At 39.1% G+C, this 18,691-nt stretch overlaps 1 protein-coding gene across 1 annotated transcript in view; it reads right to left on the bottom strand.

Moving 5' to 3' along the window:
* NCAM2 (neural cell adhesion molecule 2) overlaps positions 1-18,356 on the bottom strand; it is a 258,288-nt gene extending 239,932 nt beyond the window's left edge. Inside the window, exon 1 of the mRNA XM_056500737.1 lies at positions 18,110-18,356. Coding sequence (XP_056356712.1) covers positions 18,110-18,161 — 52 coding nt within the window. The 5' untranslated portion in view covers positions 18,162-18,356. The remainder of the gene's footprint in view (positions 1-18,109) is intronic.
* Between the last annotated feature and the right edge of the window lie 335 nt (positions 18,357-18,691).

Here is an 18,691-nt window from a genome sequence, read left to right as displayed (position 1 = left end):
CTTGCACAGATTTTACAAACCTGAAATTCTAGAAAATTTCCTGAGCAATGCTAATATTTAGAATGGATTATTTTAAATATTAAATAGTTAATTTCAATGTACTTCTTAATTTACCAAATACAGACTTAATGTATAAATTTCAAGGCTTAATTCCCAAAAGCACTGTTTGCCTGTTTTTTTTTTTTATTAAGTTAAAGATCCTAGTGTCCTGTAGGCACAGCATTACAACATCAACCTCAAATCAATTTACCCCATTAAAATCACTTAATTTTATACAAATATTTTTGAAGGTTATTCCAGTTTTCTTCACTCTAATGGACAGACTAATTACATTTTCAGACTAAAGATGTTTAGTCAGCTCAAACTCATTTTTTCCTACACCAAGTATATACTTGAACTAAAGAATAATTCTCTTTCCTTCCATTTACCACTCTTGAATTGTTAAAGACTCCAAATATATCCCTCTCCACTCTGGAGTAAACAAACCCATTTGCTCAAATGTCCTGATACCCTTTCTTATCTTGCATGAATACTTATTCCTAAAAATGAATTTAAAACAATATAAAAAGAAGATATTTCATTGAAATATGGGAAAAGAGTGCAACTAAACAAAATTACTTATATTTTTCAGACATATGAGACTATAGGTTATATTTACATATACAGCCTTGTACACTACTTGTGCAAGAGCAGCAAATCCATACTGGCCAGACATCTTTTACTTTTTACACAAAAAAAGAATTTGCCAGTGAATCTTCAGTTTCATTTAAGATCATGAGATGGAAATTACTTTCTCATTAATTTTGGCTTCCACTTGCAATTCAAAAATCTTCCTATCATTACCCATTGCCATCAGCTTTTCTTTGCCCTTTTTAATACATCCTTCCCCTCCTTACAGAACTTGGCACTACGACAGTGAATTGAAAAGATCTTGGATTCAAGGATGCATAGGATGAACTCAGAATATGTTCTAACATCACCAGCAAGAGTTACTAAAAGCAACAGTAGGAAATTATGGTGGGAGTGGTTGAGATTTCAGAAAGAGCTGTAAGTGTATAACTTGAGTTAAAGATGGTTTGCATATCAAATGGGAATTAGTAGATGATTTTTTATTTTTTTTTTAATTTAGGCATCTGAAATTGGCTTTTTTCCCTAAGGCTTACAGGTCTCCCACCAGAAGAGAGAAGAGAAAGGAGGGGGTGGAAGGAAAGAGACAGAATACCACTTCCATTTTCTACCATGCACACTAAGTTAAGGGGAGGATTTGACAAACAAATCCTGCTAGTGAGTCACAACCACTGTTGTACAGATACAGACAATTATGCATTACAAAGACAAAACATTCTGACTCGTGCATAGGGGGAAGCACTGCCTGAAGTCCTTTGAAAGGGAGCAGCACTCCTGCATAAGAAGGAAACTCTGGGAATGGGTGTGGGGGTGGCACAGAGCAGGAGGAAGGATTGCTGAGGGTCTGGGATTCACAATCTGCACATTATGCCCCCTGCATAGGCTGCATCACTGGCAGTGTGTTGAGAGGTAACATTTCACTCCACAAATACATATGAAAAGTAATTCCTAGCTATGCAAAGACCATCTCCCTCCCTACTTCACTCTCTTAACATACACAACTTATTTTATAGAATTTAAGAAATGGTAGAACCTTCCACACCTTTCCTTACTTTTAAAACTTCACCTAGCAGTCTAGCTTGCTGCCAATCACTTACTCAAACCACCTGTTCAGTATGACCCCAATTTGTGCTTTCCAGAGTGGTTTTGTTTGGCTGGGCTTTTATAGATGTATAACAGTGCAGATTTCCTCCTGTTGGTAAATTACTGACATGCCATTGCACGGCTTCCTCTTCTCTGCTCTGCCTGATAGGACACTCAAACCTTTCACTTGCTGCAATCTAAAAATGATAGTGCTCAAATGAACTAGTAAAAGGAAATAATTTTACATCTCAGCAAAGCTTTATCACCTACCACCACTGTAAGAAAAAAAAAAAAAAAAAAGAATCTGTCCTCTTATGCAAGGAATTGGATACGACACCTGTTACAACCACCCTTTTTGTCTTCATTTATTGCCAGTATCTTCAAGCTGAGCTCAGCAAGACAGAATAGACAAAAAACACACCTTTAAGAGAAAATGAAAGAAAAAAAAAAAGTCATAGCTGTACTAAAATTGCCATTTGAATAGTAAACCATTTCTGCTGGGATGACTGATTTAAAGTTTGGAAAAGAAGAGGTATACCTGAAGACTAAAAAACTAGTTAAAGATATAGCAAACCATTCCCATTTCACTTGCAGAGGAAAATTTGCCAAAAACAATAAACATGAATATTACATTATTGTAACTTTGTGCAAACAGACTGTAAACTTAAGAAATCCCAAACATTAATAATTAGAACATGCATGTGAGGAAGAAGAATATTATTATTGTACTTCTCTAAACTGATTTTGCACTTCATTTTAGATAATTCCCATACTCTCAGGTTCTCTGAAAAAGTTTCTTAATTTATTTTTCTTTTATTGTGATATCTTTTTTCTAACTAGTATCTCAAATATTATTCTAACAGTTCAAGAGAGATTTCTGATAAGATTTTTTTGGAGGGAGGTGGGGGAGAGAGAAAAAGGAAAAGGGGTTTTGGTGTTTTGTTTTACACATGGGTGAAGCAGAAGCTCAGATATTTAATGATATAACTCTATTGATAATTACCTATAACTGACCATAATTTTGTCAGATAACTCCACTATCCAGTTATCTGGCATATTTTGACTTTAAGAATTAGTTAAATATTTTTAGCTACCTAAAAATCCCTCCTAGAACTGGTTCTTAATTTTCTTTTTTTTTTTTTTTTCAGTGGTTTTAAGAGCTTGAGGATTTTAGATACAAAACGTGCAGTACTTCCCTTTCATTTGAGGCTGTTTCTGCCTTTTAAACTAGCTGTTAACTAGTCAAGAAACAATGAACTGTATTTGTTACAGCTGACACATTCAGAAGTTAATCGCTGACACAGATTTGGCAGCTATCCCAGTACAGGAAAAAAAGAATGTATGGATTCAAGCTACTTTGCATTCTGGTCAGAAACATGCACCAGCAACATGAGAACGAACTCTGCACTCAAAAAGGTCTGTCTTTCAGAAGACTGCATTAAAGACTGGAGATTAAATAAAACATCTTGTTTACCAAAGTGACAGAATTGCTCTGTAAAAATCAACAATCAAGATTTAAAAAATCAAGGAACATATTAAATGCAACGAACTAACCTCTAATAAAATTATTACTGGATTCTCAAGGAGCCTATTGAAACACGATAACAACCCCCACATTTTCATTAAAATAATAAAAGGGATATGTTTTACTAAGATACATAATTTTCAAGAAGTATTTAAATGCTTATTAAAGATAAGAGAAACTGAAAAATATTTACTAAAGATCCAACTGAATAGAGAAATTTAAACTATTCTGTACACACATACAGAAATCCTTGTGTTTCTCAGCAAGTTGCACTGCCATTCTGATGAGTTACTCCAGTGATACATGTTATCAATTTTAATCATAATTTATCTTGTTTGTGTTAGTGAAAATTATACTTTTGTTCATCTGAGTAATCCCTACAGAAAGACAGAAAGGGGTCTTATTTTAACCCTGCAGAAACCAGGAGGGGAGCAGTGCATCCCAGACCTCTGCAGAAGCAGTTCAGGGGCACGTGTGTGTGCTCTCATGCCATCACCACGGCTGCAAGCAAGGAAGCTGCCCAAGACATCCCTTTCAGTAACTAAGTGAATGTACATTGAACAGCATCCAAGCACCAGAATAGTTACATAGAAGTTATGTTATTGACTTTGAAGAAACAACTATATACCCATTTCAAAGGCACATCGTCATTTTCCCAAGTTGTCTGGGGAAGAAGTGCAAGGATGAATATTCATAGATCAGCAGAAGGAGGTGGCAATTGATTTTACAAATTTATGAAATATGATTGGTTTAAGATATAAAATATGCATTTTCAACAGCCCTAACATAGAGGTTGAAAGCCTTTACTGGTATGTTGTGTCCCCAGCTCTCTATGTTGCCAATTGTTAAAACACAAATTCTGCTGCAATGAAATACGTCAATATATGAATTGCATCAGTTACTTGTACGAAAGTACAGCTGCATTCTCGGTACCTCCCTTCTCCTTACAATCCCCTTCTTGTTCTTCCACTGTTCTTTTCCAAGTCTTTTAGACCTAACTCTAAATAAATTATCCTGCTGTTTATACAGCCAATCCAATTTGCAGCAATAGATAACCTCTTGTGTGTACAAACAGTGAAAGGGATACATAAATTTTGCCCCTCTAATTACTCTGTTCTCTCAGTTGCTTTAAGGGATCAGGGAACATGCATTCCAATCTACATTCCAGAGCCCTCCCCATTTCTACTGTGGGATTAAAGAAACTACACAGAGTTGCACCAGCATTTGCTACCTTGTAAACTACTCACTCAAAACATCTGCCTGAGTAACAGTATTGCTTTTTTAGAACATTATCACATGATCAAATACATAGAATTATTTAGCTATTTCTATATTTTAAACTAATATTATCAGTCATTAATTTTGCATTAGTATTTCAATATGTGTATGGATCAACACCAAGTCACCTGTGTTTAAATGGAAACAAAACTCAGGAAGACAAAAACAGGTGCACCTTCACTCCCAAAAGATACAAAACCACAACTACAGATATCCAGCCTGGCAATTTTAGCAAAAGGAGTTGGCAGGAAAGAAGAGAAAAGCTTGATCAGGCTCTGAATATATCAATACTGGCAACATCTTTCTCAGCCAATTTCATGCATCTGAAGCATTACTAGTCCAGCATTCACAACCAGCTTAGAACACCAAAACAGCCTGGTTGGCCATGGAAGTAAAACGGTTTGTTTATTCTGTGTAATTCTTCAAAGAGATACGTGCAGACAGCTCTTATTTCAAAACCACAGAAAAGTAATTTCTGAAGCACTGTCAATAGTGAAAGGTGAACATAAACATTAATATACATGTCTTACAGGTTATTTTCAACCACAGTAAAGTGTTTATTTGGTTTCATGCTGTTTGGTTTTTTGGGTTTTTTTTTGTTTGTATTCCACTCCCTCCCCCCTGCCAATGTATTTTCCCACCAAAAAGCACATTTCCATTTTGATTCCCTGACTTCTGAAAGAACCACCAAGCATTCCCCTCACTAATCTGCAGATTTAAATAAAGATTTCTGAGGCATAGTTCTTAGGATACTCAGGATTCTAAGGAAATGCCAAATCAAGCCCACCAAACATTCCAGCCTCAGCTTAGGCCCATTTAAGACAGAGTTCCTGGAATCAACATGAATAGCACCAAAGAACAACAGTAAAAACAATTTACAATCAGCACCTATTTTCATGTCAGTTTGGACTCTGTATCACATCATAAAATAAAAGCAGGGTGACTGTTGAAGCATTGAAATGAAATTAAAATAGCTGGCTCAATTCTGGATTCATGATGGACTCCGACTTTTCTCAAGTTTCTTTAAGATTCATTTCACATCAATTAAGGGAAAAAAAAACATAGGGGCGTGACTTCACTTATATTTTAATTCTTGTAAGGCAGCAGAAAAAATATTTTTTAATGTAAAGGCAAAAAAAAAAAAAAAATAAAACCTGCTCCAAAACATCATCCCAAGAAAAACCCAAAACCCAATCAAAACAAGCAAATATTTATTCAGGTAGGAATTAAACTTTACACAGAGGTATCTATAGAACAATTGAACTCAGATGGAGAATATAATTTTTTCTGTATAAAATGTTTACTGTGAAAAGTAGCTTTTGCTTCACTGTGCAGTTGTTCTTTTTCTTCCTAACAGCTGCTTAGAAAAGCTGTTTTAGTAATTCTTTGTCATAGACACATGCAGCTATTTTTAGGATTGAATTTCAGAAAAACATCAGGTAACAGACTTTTAAGAGCAGGGATTGTCTTCCAGTCTTTTGAATGCTATGTGAAACTTTATGAGAGGCTTTTATTATGAAAAAATATCCATGGAAAGGGTTGCCAAAGCACTGAAACAGACTTTCCAGGAAAGTGATGGAGTCACCATCTCTGGAAGCATTCAAAAAATGGGTGACTATGGCAGAGGACACTGTTTAGTGGTGAACGTGGTGGTGATTCTGGGTTGATATTTGATAGTCCATGACAACCTTAACAATCTTATGATTCTATAAAAACACCTCTGGACTATGAAAACAGAACACTGTTTTAGTAGCCCTATCCCTAAAAAAAAAAACAAACCAAAATCAAAAACAACAACAAAAAAAAGCCAGTAAAAAACAACACCGAAAAAACCCAAACAAACAAAACAACAAATCAACAGAAAACCCCCACCACTGACCAAGAAACATCTCTTGTTGGAGTACATGAATCAGGGTTCCTCTTTCCTTACTGATTGAGTTTCCCCTCTCCCCCGTTAGAGCACTTTTTTTGGTCAAACATCCATAAAAGTAATTAGATAATTCAGTCATTTTCATAGGTAAAAACTGACCATCACTGCAGAAATTTTTCTACAGGATTTTCTGCAGGAAGACAGATAGGGATGTTTCTTATTTAATACCTGTAGGTCACAGGAAATAGAGTTGCTGTAGTTTTGAAGATAAATGTTTTGGCTGCAGTGCTACCTTGCATTGACTTACATGTCTAAATACTAAAGAGTATCTAAAAACCTTTGAGAACACTCCTCAATGAACTTTACAGTCTGGAAAATAGTCACAAACATATTTAAGGTGCAACAAAGCAATAGCAACATTCACTAATCACACTAAAAAAAAAAGTAATGTTTCTTTAGAAAAGCTTTTATAATATTTACATGATGACAAAGCCTTTCTTTTAACTTTCTGGTATACTCACTGGCTGCAGTCATCTGTACTGTTTTAAAATGAGCATTGAGGAACAGAAATCAGAACTCCATCTAACAGTAGAAGGGCTTTTCCCTTAGAAAGGACAGTTTCTGGGTTTGCTTAGCTGTGCTTGTTTATTTTTTTCCTAAATCATATAGTATGTAATTAAAAATGCAAAATATATTATTCACAGAGAAGTCTATTTATTTTCATCACTATTTTTATTATTTATTAGTTTCCCCAGCCATATTTGCTCTTTTATGCAGCAGATAAAGTGTTCATTCATGTACCTAGGACCACAAGAAAAGAAAAAAAAAGGCTGTCAGTGTGGCACAAAGGGCTGCACAGAGTGAAATGGGTAATTCCTGAGATTTTAGAACATATAAGAATCTTTTGATTTAAACTAATGTTTGCAAATGATAAAAAAACTTGAATATAATATTAAAATTAATTTTATTATTTTTTTAATTAATTTTTATTTATTAGCAGCACATACAAAAACCGTGCACTCAGAACTGTATTATGCACTCACAGAATTGAAAATCACTATCATGACAATAAAAACAATTCTATAAATTTTCTTCCAAGAGTGGTAAAATCAAAGTAAGTCTACCACAAGTTTAGGAGAACTTTATAGAAAACACCACCTCTGAGAGGGTTCTCAAACCCAGCAACATAAAAATTATACATACACAGGCTGTATAATCCAAAGACAATTCTAATCCACGGATAAGCAATGCGCAGGTGCTGGAAAAGATAATTTTGAGTAAATGCTACAAGTTGTTGAGCCCAATGTGTGGAATTGCCATAAACTGGCACAAGTCCGTGGAACATCTGAGCACTCAGACAGTGGCACTTACAAACCTGAAGGCATGACCTGAATACTGAACATCTAAAGAACAATTTTGACCAGTGTCACAAAGCCACAGACCAAAACAAACAAGTAAATCAAAGCTCTCAAAAACTCAAGTAAAACCAAGTGTTGAATTTAATGATGAATTTGCATACTGAATGGTAAAATGCTCAACACAGTTGTAGCCTGGGCCGCAGCAGTGGCCGCGATGATTAATTGCAATTTTTGCATATGTTCCCAGAGGGAGATAATGCAACAAGTAATTTACTATATTTACAATGTATCTTTGTATTTGTTTTTAAAAAGCACAGAGAAAAACACTGTTTTCATCTCTTGCACTTTACCTCTTGAATAGAACCTGGCACACCAGAACACCCCTTTATTTTCCAGTTATTCTGTGCTTTATTCTGTGCTCTTGGATCAGCCCCACACTTTTTCAGCACTACTTATACATGCCCACTACTTAAATATACATGAAGTTAGAGCTTGATTTTTCTATTCTTCACTGAAACAAAATTCCCACATACTTATACGGAATTTATACAACTCCTGAGAGCTTCAATCAGACCCTGAAAAGTGCAATCAGTACAACCCCTGAAACACGACTTCAGTGGGAGTTCCATGGCTGCAGGGTGTGCACAGTTCTATTAGCAGACCTCATCTCACATAGCTCCATTTTCCTAAAATAAAAGAAAATAAAAGTCTGGAGATGTGGCATTCATATTATACTACAGAAAGTCTCCACTGGGAGAAGTCAGCATAAGCTTTTGTTTGATTCAGATTTTGGGTATTGCTCCCCAACAGAGGAAGTACAGGAATACATGAACTGCTGAATTATTTATTACAGACAGCAATGCCCAGCTGGATGTAATTCATCCTAAATTCCAAGATGAATAAGACAAGATTTAAAAAATTAGAATTCAGGAACAAAAAATCAAACAGAAAGCAGCAAGACCAAAGATTCTACTGCAAAACAGAGATTTCTTATATCAGATCATTCAGGTGACTAGCAAAAAACACGTTTAAATGTTGTGCAATGTTGTCTTTGCAATTCCGTATTATTGCTAAAATAAAATAAAAAAAACCCCAAACTAATAAATGCAAAGAATTTAAGGCTGCACTATGTAATAACTGGTGCAGACTCACTTTAAGTGCTGTATGCACTTTTGGCTACCTCAGCATAGGAATTGTATTATATTAGACAACATCCAATAGAGAGCAATAAGGATAGTGAAGGGATTGGAGGGGAAGCTGTATGAGGAGTGGCTGAGGTCACTTGGTCTGTTCAGCCTGGAGGAGACTGAGGGAAGACTTCACTGCAGTTACAACTTCCTTGTGAGGGGCAGAGGAGGGGCAGGCACTGATCCCTGCTCTGTGGTGACAGTGACAGAACCTGAGGGAAATGCTGGAGCTGTGTCAGGGGATGTTTAGGTTGGTATCAGAAAGAGGTTCTTCACCCAGAGGGTGCTTGGACACTGGAACAGGCTCCCTGGGGAAGTGGCCACAGCATCAAACCTGACAGAGCTCAAGGAGCATTTGGATAGTGCTCTGTAGCACATGGTGGATTCCTGGGATATCCTGCTCAGGACCAGGAGTTGGAAACCACGATCCCAGTGAGTCCCTTCTAACTCAGGACATTCTAGGATTCTGAACCAACTTAAGACTAACAATACTTCTTCCCTCCTCTTTGTATGCTTGAGTCACTGCTTTTTTGGTCAGAAATTAATTTTCATTCTGAAGGGCTTGTTTTGGTTTGTTTGTTTTGTTTTTGTTTTTTTATTTTTTTCAATCAATTTTCAATCAATTTTTTATCCATTTACTCATGTATCAAGGTTTCTTTTAAAGTACCTCTGCTATTTCCATATTCTCATCCCTAGGAATCAACTTTCTAGCAATCAAATCTCTCTCAGCATTTATTTTACCAGGATTACTGCTAGACCCTCACCCCCTTGTAAGGCACAACTTGTAATACTGATTGTAGTACAAAAGAAATACTTAAAACAAGGAAGCTTTTTTACAATTGGCCTGATGCAGATCAGCTTAAAATTCAAGTAACTCACATTACCATTTGTTAAATTGAAATAACTACTACCAAAAGAGTAGGAAAATAAAATGCTTTTAAAAAAATTAGGGAACTGGCTCCCAAGAAATTAAAAAAAAAAAAAAAAAAAAAGTAATTTACTGGAAAGCCAATGAATGTAACATGTAGCTCTGAGTCCATCACATAAGAGATGGGCAGCTTCTCTGTTACATGCAATTATGAATGCCACAGAACAGTCAAGTAAGGAACTGGTACAGTTCCACTACTTACAACATCACAACTAAAGGACTGAACATTATTTTTTCAGAGTTCTTTTTCTCTTGTGTAAGTTGTTGACACACTGTACCAAGCAGATCAAAGTACTGGCAGATTTAAGAACAAATTCAAGCAACAAAGATCTGCCAAGATCATTAAGGAAGATCACACAGATATAACCTGACATATCCCTGAACATTGGAGGTGCACTGACAGAATCACACTCTTCCTGTTCTGTACTTACCTGCTCTTTTATGACTCCTGCTTTGAGTCTCTGAGGTCACTGGAGTATATCAGTCTTTTTCTGATCCAGTCAGTGTATTAGTTTATGAGAATGGTATGTTCAAGGACTTCTTTAAAAAATGCTGCATTATGATACTCCAGACAACTGGTCTCCAGTACATTTAATATACCCTCATTTGCTATCCTCTTCCTCATAAATTAACTACACTGGATCTGTAGTTTATTTTGCTTTGACTAATTAAAATAACACTGCCATAATATTATCACAATACCATTGCACTTTGATAACATATTTTCTTTTACAATAAAAAAATCCCTTTATCATCAGTTAAATAAACTTTTCGTAATAAGAGGCAATTCCTTCCTATTTATATCTATCTGTATCACATCTTTATGTGTTTCTGGTTTTAAATATTGTATTATTTTAACCATGGACCTGAGTTCATGCAAGCCAAATTCAGCTGCAATACAAAGGTCTTCAAAGTTAATGGGTTTGAAATTACTTGCAGCTTGACTGAATCTAGTACATCATCTTTTAGTAGCAAGAAAATTGCTGGCAATAAGTGTTTTTAATCTGAATTCATACTATGCTCCAAATATCACCTCTTGGGCAAAGTGGTCAGGACCTCCTGTGTGATTTCCAAGCATGAACCTTGGATCATAGCTGGTATTGTTCCTTAAACTACAACTTCAATGCAAACAGTTTAGCATTAACTAATGGAAACATCATCTTGAAAAGAAATGTTTCATTTGTATCCTTATAAGTCATTCATATGCTACAGTTCTGCCTATTGCTCAATTATGAGGTAATGCATCAACTTTTGTCAGCTGTTGAGCAATACTACTCAGGTAATTAGAACATTAAATGAAAACCAGTGCAGCCTTCTAAAGTCACAATATAAATTTTGTGAGGAGGAAAAATTTAACTCGGAAAAAAATGAAAATAAGCCACTTGTACTTCCCTCTCTCTTTTTTTTTTTTTTTTTACTGAGAGCCACTACATCTTTAATGAACATAAATTAACATATCAAAGATCTATGCTTTTTATGGAAAGCTAGTTCTTGAAGGAACTTGTATAGTTAAGAGGAAATTTATTTCAGTAATGAGAGGCAGGACTACTAAAGAGGCTGACAAAATCTCAGTAGTACTACATGCTGCTTCCCAATTTTATCTGGATGTTATCCATCCAGAAACTGGATATTTCAGACAAGATTATGCTTGGGCCATGGAAAGTGGTAACAAATTATACCTTTGGTTAGTAGATCTCCAGGCTTGCCAAACAGGTTTCTGAAAGACTTGTTCTCTTCATCCTATTTGCAATGATCTTTATGCATCATATTAAAGAGCAGGTGAAACCAAACAACTTCATTTTTTCTTTTCCAGAAGAGGCAGGAAGCAGGTAAAATATTTCAGCAGGTGTTTGGCTGCAACTTTTTAGCATTGTTCTTAAAGGAGACTTTACTGTCTCCTTTCATCCCAGATTAATCAACTTGAGACAGCAAAATAAAAGCTTTTAAAGAATAGGTCCTTATCTCTGGTGCAAACACAAACAACTCAATGGACATTCTCCTATGAGTAGAATTAGTAGAGTTTGGCTACATTCATAGAATGGTTCAGATTGGAAGTGATTTTAAAGACCATCTTGTTCCAACCCCACTGTCATGGGCAGGGACACTTCCCACTAGACCAGGTTGCTCAGAGCTCCACCCAGCCTGGACTAGAACAATCCCAGGGATGAGGCATCCACAACTTCTGTGTGAATCCTGTTCCAGTGCCTCCCAAATCCCAATATCTAAGAACTAAGCCATAAATATCTCATTCTGCAGTAGATCATTAGACTTGCAGTTCAGGCGATTACTCCCATGCACTCATTAATAATCCAGTTGCTAATGCACAAATGCAGAGAGAGAAATGTTCTGTTAATCATGATTTCCTCAATCATAACACCAGCATAAATGGACAGTGTTGCCTATCTCATGCTATTTCAAAAATAAAAGCTGGTTACCTCCTGCCATTTCAAGAGACGCTTTCACATACTCCAGTGAACCCACTTAGAATCAATGGATTCCTGCTAAGAGCGAGCCTCTGGTTTAGTGCTTCCATGGAGCCACTCAAATGCAGGACACTCAAAGGCTTGTCAGTCTTGTGAAGGGCTTCTAACAGTGTTGGTGCTCTTTGTGTCCTTTCCACACAACTTTTATTAACACTTACATGGATTTCTTTTCCTGTACGCAAGGATTTTAATATTGCAAGGTGTCACCACAAATAGCTGTAACCAGATAAATGACTCCCTGTTTTCCTTCCTTCTATTCAATAAATTAAAAGGTAGATTCTCTGCTCATCTACAGGAAAAAAATAAAAAAAAAAACAACAGAAAATGTCTTCTCCAATTAATGATATCATCAGTCAACATATAACAAATAATGCAAAAATTCAGGCATGTAACAAAATAAGAACCTTGGTACCCTTATTTTCGAAGGCACCTCATTAAAGATTCTATGGCATAACATAAGGCATCTGAAGACTATCTTGCTTTCTTAAGTTAACTCTTTAGCTTCCTGATATCCTTTAAAAATATACAAATCTATTCAAACAGTTTTAAGAGGAATTGAGCTAAAAAAGCAGTAAAAATATTTTGTTAAAGAATTCAGAATTACACCACTGAAGCTGGACATCCTCAAATTCTTGAGGCAACAGCAAGTAGTGCTCTGAATGTCCTATTTAATACTAAAAATTATTCTGAGTTTTAAACTAGTTACCAAAAATTGAATATTCTCATCAAATACCTTAACTTAGAAGCATTTAAATACACCAAGGGGAAACCACAACACTAGGTCAAAATTAGGTCATGATGAATTGCTTAGGTCAAAGTAAAATCTGATGATAATATATAAGTCACAGTAGACCTGGATCTAGTCCATAAGACTCCAACAAGCCTCCAGATTTGAACACTTCAGGTTATCAGTAAGCCCTTCCTCCAATCTCTCCTATTTCTGAATTTAAAGAGACATTGAAAATGAGATTCAAATGACTTGTAGAACTTCAGTATAAACTTCCTCAGTTATACTGCTCTTATTTCTTAAGGCAAATGTGTATGCTAGGAAAAAAAAACAAAAAAAAAACACAACAAAATGCCCACAAAAATCAAACAAACAAACAAGCAAACAAAATGGTATGAATTAGTTGATATAAACTGTTTAAAATCTGAATACCAACCATTATCCAGACTCTTTACCTGGAGAAGTTCACATCCTACTCTTTCAATAATAGATTTTCAACTCACAGACACAAATTACAGTTAAGTTAGAACATGTGCTTCCTCAAATGTCATATTAACTTGACTCAATTGTACTGGACTCAAATGGCATGTGCTGAATGTAACTCTGGGATTACTGGAGTAAATTGAAAGAAAATCAGTAAGAAAACATGAACCACTTGCAAAAGGTGTCTCAAAGAAAAGGTCAGTGAAAGGGCAAACAAATACTGCATTTGTTCTCAAAATATTTGTTGAAGAAGGTGGCCATGAAAGCCAAATAATACATAAATTAATCTTAACAATCCAGCAGCATTTCCATAGATAAAAATAATGAGTTATCTAAATAAGTGTGTTGTGCTGTAAGAGGAAAAGTCCAAATGATGCTATTCAACCCCTTAGACAAGACTTTAAAGTCTATGTCCATGATTTTATCCTTTATATGTTTCATGAGTTAGAGCTACTACAAATGATAAAAGTATCTCTAATTCTATTTGTATGGGAGTGCATGAAATTAAGCTCTCTACATATTTCTCATCTACTTATTTTTAAATTGATGTTTCAGAATTCCTCATCAGTTCAGGTTTACTTTTAGGCAAATATTTTGAATCTCATATTTACCTGAAGAGGAGAACGTAGCCTAAAATAGAAAAAAAATCAAACATTATTTTGTCAGATTTTTGTTTGCTTTAGAAGGGTGAAAACTAGAAGATAATAGCTGTATTTTAACCTTAATGCAGTTGTACAAATCAGCTGGTAGTAGAAAACAATGTCTGGTTAAAGTCTCAGAGTCTACTTCAGATTTCAGTGTACAATCAGAATAAAACAGTAGTTCCACTTAATCCAGTAAGCAAAATCACTGATTTCAAAAATTCCAAATGTCATGGGTTCACTATTCAAAAAGCAGCAGTGTTCTAGACTAGTGGAGAATAAGACACACATGCTGGCATCTGCCTAGGCGGATGTTCCTCATTAACAAGCAGTCCCTTTAAAGCACTTGTAAAGAGAAACTCTTCAGGAAAAAAAAGAAACTTCGTATCAAAACAGTGAAAAGAAGAAACTTGAAGCACAATGTACTGACTCCTATGAATCTCCAGCACAAAATAGACTGCATTCTACAAGCAAAACATTTTCTACTGCAACTACAAAAAAATTGCTAACCTAAAGAAAAGTGTACTACACAGAGTGGTAAAAAAACCAGGATTTTTCAATCTGGGAAGATGTCCATTGCATCCACTTCAAGTCAGTGTCCTCAGACTCCTGTAAAAACCAACTTCTTTATAACTACATATCTTAAAAGGCAGATTTACAGAGTGCAGTATGCTCTTTTTTGGTTTGTGGTATGGTGGGGAGTCTGTGTGTGTGTGTTTTGTTTCATTTTCTTTCGATTTTTATTAAAGCAAAGCTAATTCAAGCTGGATAAATTGTCTGGACAGCTTTGAAAGGTTCAGAAAAAAATCCTTTTGTTTTAGCATAATAACACTGCCAGTTAAACTCCTCCCTTGTGATGAAATTAGGAGAGGGAATATTTGGCCCTGGTAGATAATTATGACATTCATAAGCTCTTAACATAAGGGGTTGGGGGAGGGGATGACTGTCTGCTACTTGTTCTCAAACTGCTTGGATTTTCTGGAACAGAACAAATACAGCACAGTTCCCTCTCTCTCCAATCTTAAACACCAGCACTTCTCAAAGAAAAGGCTTCAGTCATTCTTCATAAAATCTACTGCAGCTATATCCTTCAAAATAGAAATCCTGAACCTGGGACTTGCAACATTTCCAAAGCAAATGATCCAAATGTAGTTACTGACTTTTTCTTAGCCATCCAAACTATCTAAAAAGTCATAATCATTTAATACTCACATAATAATGCTTTTCTTAAAAAAAAAAAAAACAGAAAAGCAACCCTCACAAGCACCACAAACTTGATGACGTAATTTGATGTTACCCACCATTGCATTCCCACCAAAAAAAAAAAAAAAAAAAAAAAAAAGGTGAGAGAGAAAAAGAGATAAATCTCCAGACATTTTGGAATAACCTCTCAAATTATTTGATTCATTTCAAGTAATTCTCAAGATTACTTCAAGGTGGTGTCAAAAAATGTTCTACCATTCCCATTTACTATGCCCTACTGTGGATTGAGGCTGCACATTTCTGCTATTTCTACACTCAGTTTAAAAAATTACTCTTCCTCTACCAATGCAAGTCCCTTCCTTTATTAAAAGGAATAAAATGAAGCTGTTTCTTTAAATTGAGAGAAATAACTTGCTATCAATATTAGGTTTATTCAGCTTTCCTCCTCTTCTTTCCATCCCCCTCTCATATGTATCCTATAATTTTTATAACTCGGCTTAATAGTATCTGTAATTTCACTCCATTATTTATCTCCTGACATCTGTGATAGTACGATACCTAAACTATACAATCCTCCTACGCTGCAGAAATCACACTTCACAAAGTCGCTTTCTACCCTTCCTCCGTCGGAGGAGGCGCATTCCACATCTCGACGCACATTATTACACCCAGGTAGATCAATGCAAAGCCTGAAGGAAGATTTCCCGTTCTCCTCTGCCATCCCAGCGCCGGCTGCACCGAAAATCCCCCGGAGCGCTCCCGAACCGCCGCTCCCCGGGAGACCGAGGCGGCAAAAGCAGGGAAGCTTCTGCTATAGAAACAGAGCGCCTTTTTGCTAATTGTCGCCGAAAGAAAACGCTGGATGACGAGAGGTTTAGCCACAGATGCATGGAAGGAGCCCTTGGCAGCTGCGGTTCTTGGTACCTCAAGGCATCATGACTGACCCCATCATTCCTTTCTTAAGCGCAACAAATCTCGCTGACCCTGCACAGGACACCGTGGGTGGCACATCCAGCCGTGTACAGGACACCGTGGGTGGCACACCCGGCCCTTGCCAGCCCCTCACAGGACACCGGGCCCGGCACACCCGGCCCCGCACAGGGCACCGAGGGTGGCACACCCGGTTCATCCCAGCCCCTCACAGGACACCGGGGCTGGCACACCGAGCCCCTCACAGGACAGAGACCGGGGCTGGCACACCTTGCTCATCCCGGCCCCGCACAGGACACCGGGCCCGGCCCATCCCGGCCCCGCACAGGGCACCGGGCCCGCACACCCGGCCCTTGCCCCCGCAGCTGAGGGGCGAGGCCGCCCCGTCCCGCGCGCTGCCCGCGCCGCCGTGGATCTCGGCCGCCCCCTGGTGCCCGGCGGCGGCAGCGCGGCCCGGGGCCGGCCCCCGCCGCTGCCGCTGCCGCCCCGCTGGGGCGTTCGGGCTGGGTGGGGTTTATTCCTCCCCTAAAGCCTCCCCAGGAACCGCGGCCGCCGCCCAGCCCCTCAGGTGCGGGGAACGAAGCCTGGCACAGGGCAGGGGGCAGCGGCAGCGGGGGCAGGGCCAGCCCCGCGCGGCTCAGCGCCCCGGCCGGACGCCGGGAACTTGTCCGAAGAGTTTCCAAACATCCCTCATCCAGGTTATCCCTGATCCAGCGGCTCTTCCTGCACAGTCTCTTCCAGGAGCACAAATCCTTAAGTAACCACGCTGGGGACATCCGCAGACAAATAAATGAATAGCTATATTGATATGTCAGCCCCAGAAACAAACCGAACCCGTGGCAGCACCACAACCCCCGAGTCCGCGTTTCCCGAAGCATGTATGTATATAAATAAATAAATAAATAGATGTGCACATACATATGCAAAGGACGAAGCGTGCCCGGCTCCCCCCGTCGTTCTGCACACCCCTGCCCCCGCGGTGCTATTCCCTGGCACTAGGAATAGGCACCACGCTATTCCCTGGCACTAGGAGTAGGCACCAGGCTATTCCCTGGCACTAGGAGTAGGCACCACGCTATTCCCTGGCACTAGGAGTAGGCACCAGGCTATTCCCTGGCACTAGGAGTAGGCACCCGCACGCAGCCCCGCGGCCCCGGCAGCGCCCTCCCCTCCGCGCCTCCCCCGAGCCGGGCTCGGTGTCCCGGCAGAGCGGGGAATGTTTTCCGGAGAGTAGAAACCCCGACAGGCAGACTTCAGGTCAGGTTTCTCACGGATTGTACCGCCAGCACTTCTCCCTGCTCCTCAGAACGAAGCCCGCACTGCCTTCCCCGCGGGCAGACGCGGATTTTAAAGACCAGTGCTCGGCAGATTTTGTGTAATCGCTTCATCTCTCTCACATATATATAAGGCGCAAATAAAAAAAAATTAATAAAAAAGGGACAAAACCCTATGCAAAACAGGTAAGTGCACTTAGCACTGTCCAGCTTTCTTTTTTCTCCTCATAAACGACACCTCTTAAAAACTAAAAAGGAAAAAAAAAAAAAAAAAAAAAAAAAAGAAAAAAAAAAAAAGGTGGGCGATGAAGCAAGTTTTAGGTCCTTCTTAATTTGGTTCCAGGGTAATGCATTGCTTTAATTCTTATCAATTTTTTTTCTCCGTTTCCTTTCCGTTAATTTGAGCGAGCAGACAGCATAGGTAAGAAAAATATTTAAAATTAAAAAATTAAAAAAAAAAAAATTAAAAAAAAAAAAAAAAAAAAAAAGGAAAAAGGCGGCCGCGCTCCTACCTTGCCCGCTACTGAGGAGCAATCCGAGCAGGTAGAGAGGCAGGAGGCTCATGTTCAGGAGCTCTCGCCGGTGGACAGTTCCAAGTTGGAGGATGCTCGGCCAGCCCAGGCAAGCCCTGCCGCTGTCGCCGCTGTCGCTGTCGCTGTCGCCGCCCGTGCGCGCAGCCCCGCACCCGCGGAGCGCCGCTCGCCGAGTGCCGGCCGCGCCTCCCGCGCCGCGCTATATCGGCGGGGCCGCGCCGCGCGCAGGGGGCGGCGCTCGGCGGCCCGCGATCCCTCCGCCGCGCTCGCGCCGCCACAGCGCCAGCCGCAGATTCCTCCGCCGCTCTCAGAGGTGGCGGCAGCACCGGAGCATCCCACCGAGCATCCCACCCTGCATCCCACCCTGCATCCCGCCCTGCATCCCGCCCTGCATCCCACCGAGCATCCCACCGAGCATCCCGCCCTGCATCCCGCCCTGCATCCCACCCTGCATCCCTTCCCTTTATCCCCCGTGCGTCTCGCCCCGCTCGCCGCCCGCGCCCCCCGCCGCTGACGGAGGGGACCCAGCCTGAAGCGGAGAGGCGGCGGCTTGGCGGAGAA

The sequence above is a fragment of the Oenanthe melanoleuca genome, chromosome 1, assembly GCF_029582105.1.
Source record: "Oenanthe melanoleuca isolate GR-GAL-2019-014 chromosome 1, OMel1.0, whole genome shotgun sequence".
Classification (NCBI taxonomy): domain Eukaryota; kingdom Metazoa; phylum Chordata; class Aves; order Passeriformes; family Muscicapidae; genus Oenanthe; species Oenanthe melanoleuca.
The sequence above is the reverse complement of the archived record's forward strand: the minus strand, read 5'-3'. Positions and strand labels throughout refer to the sequence as shown.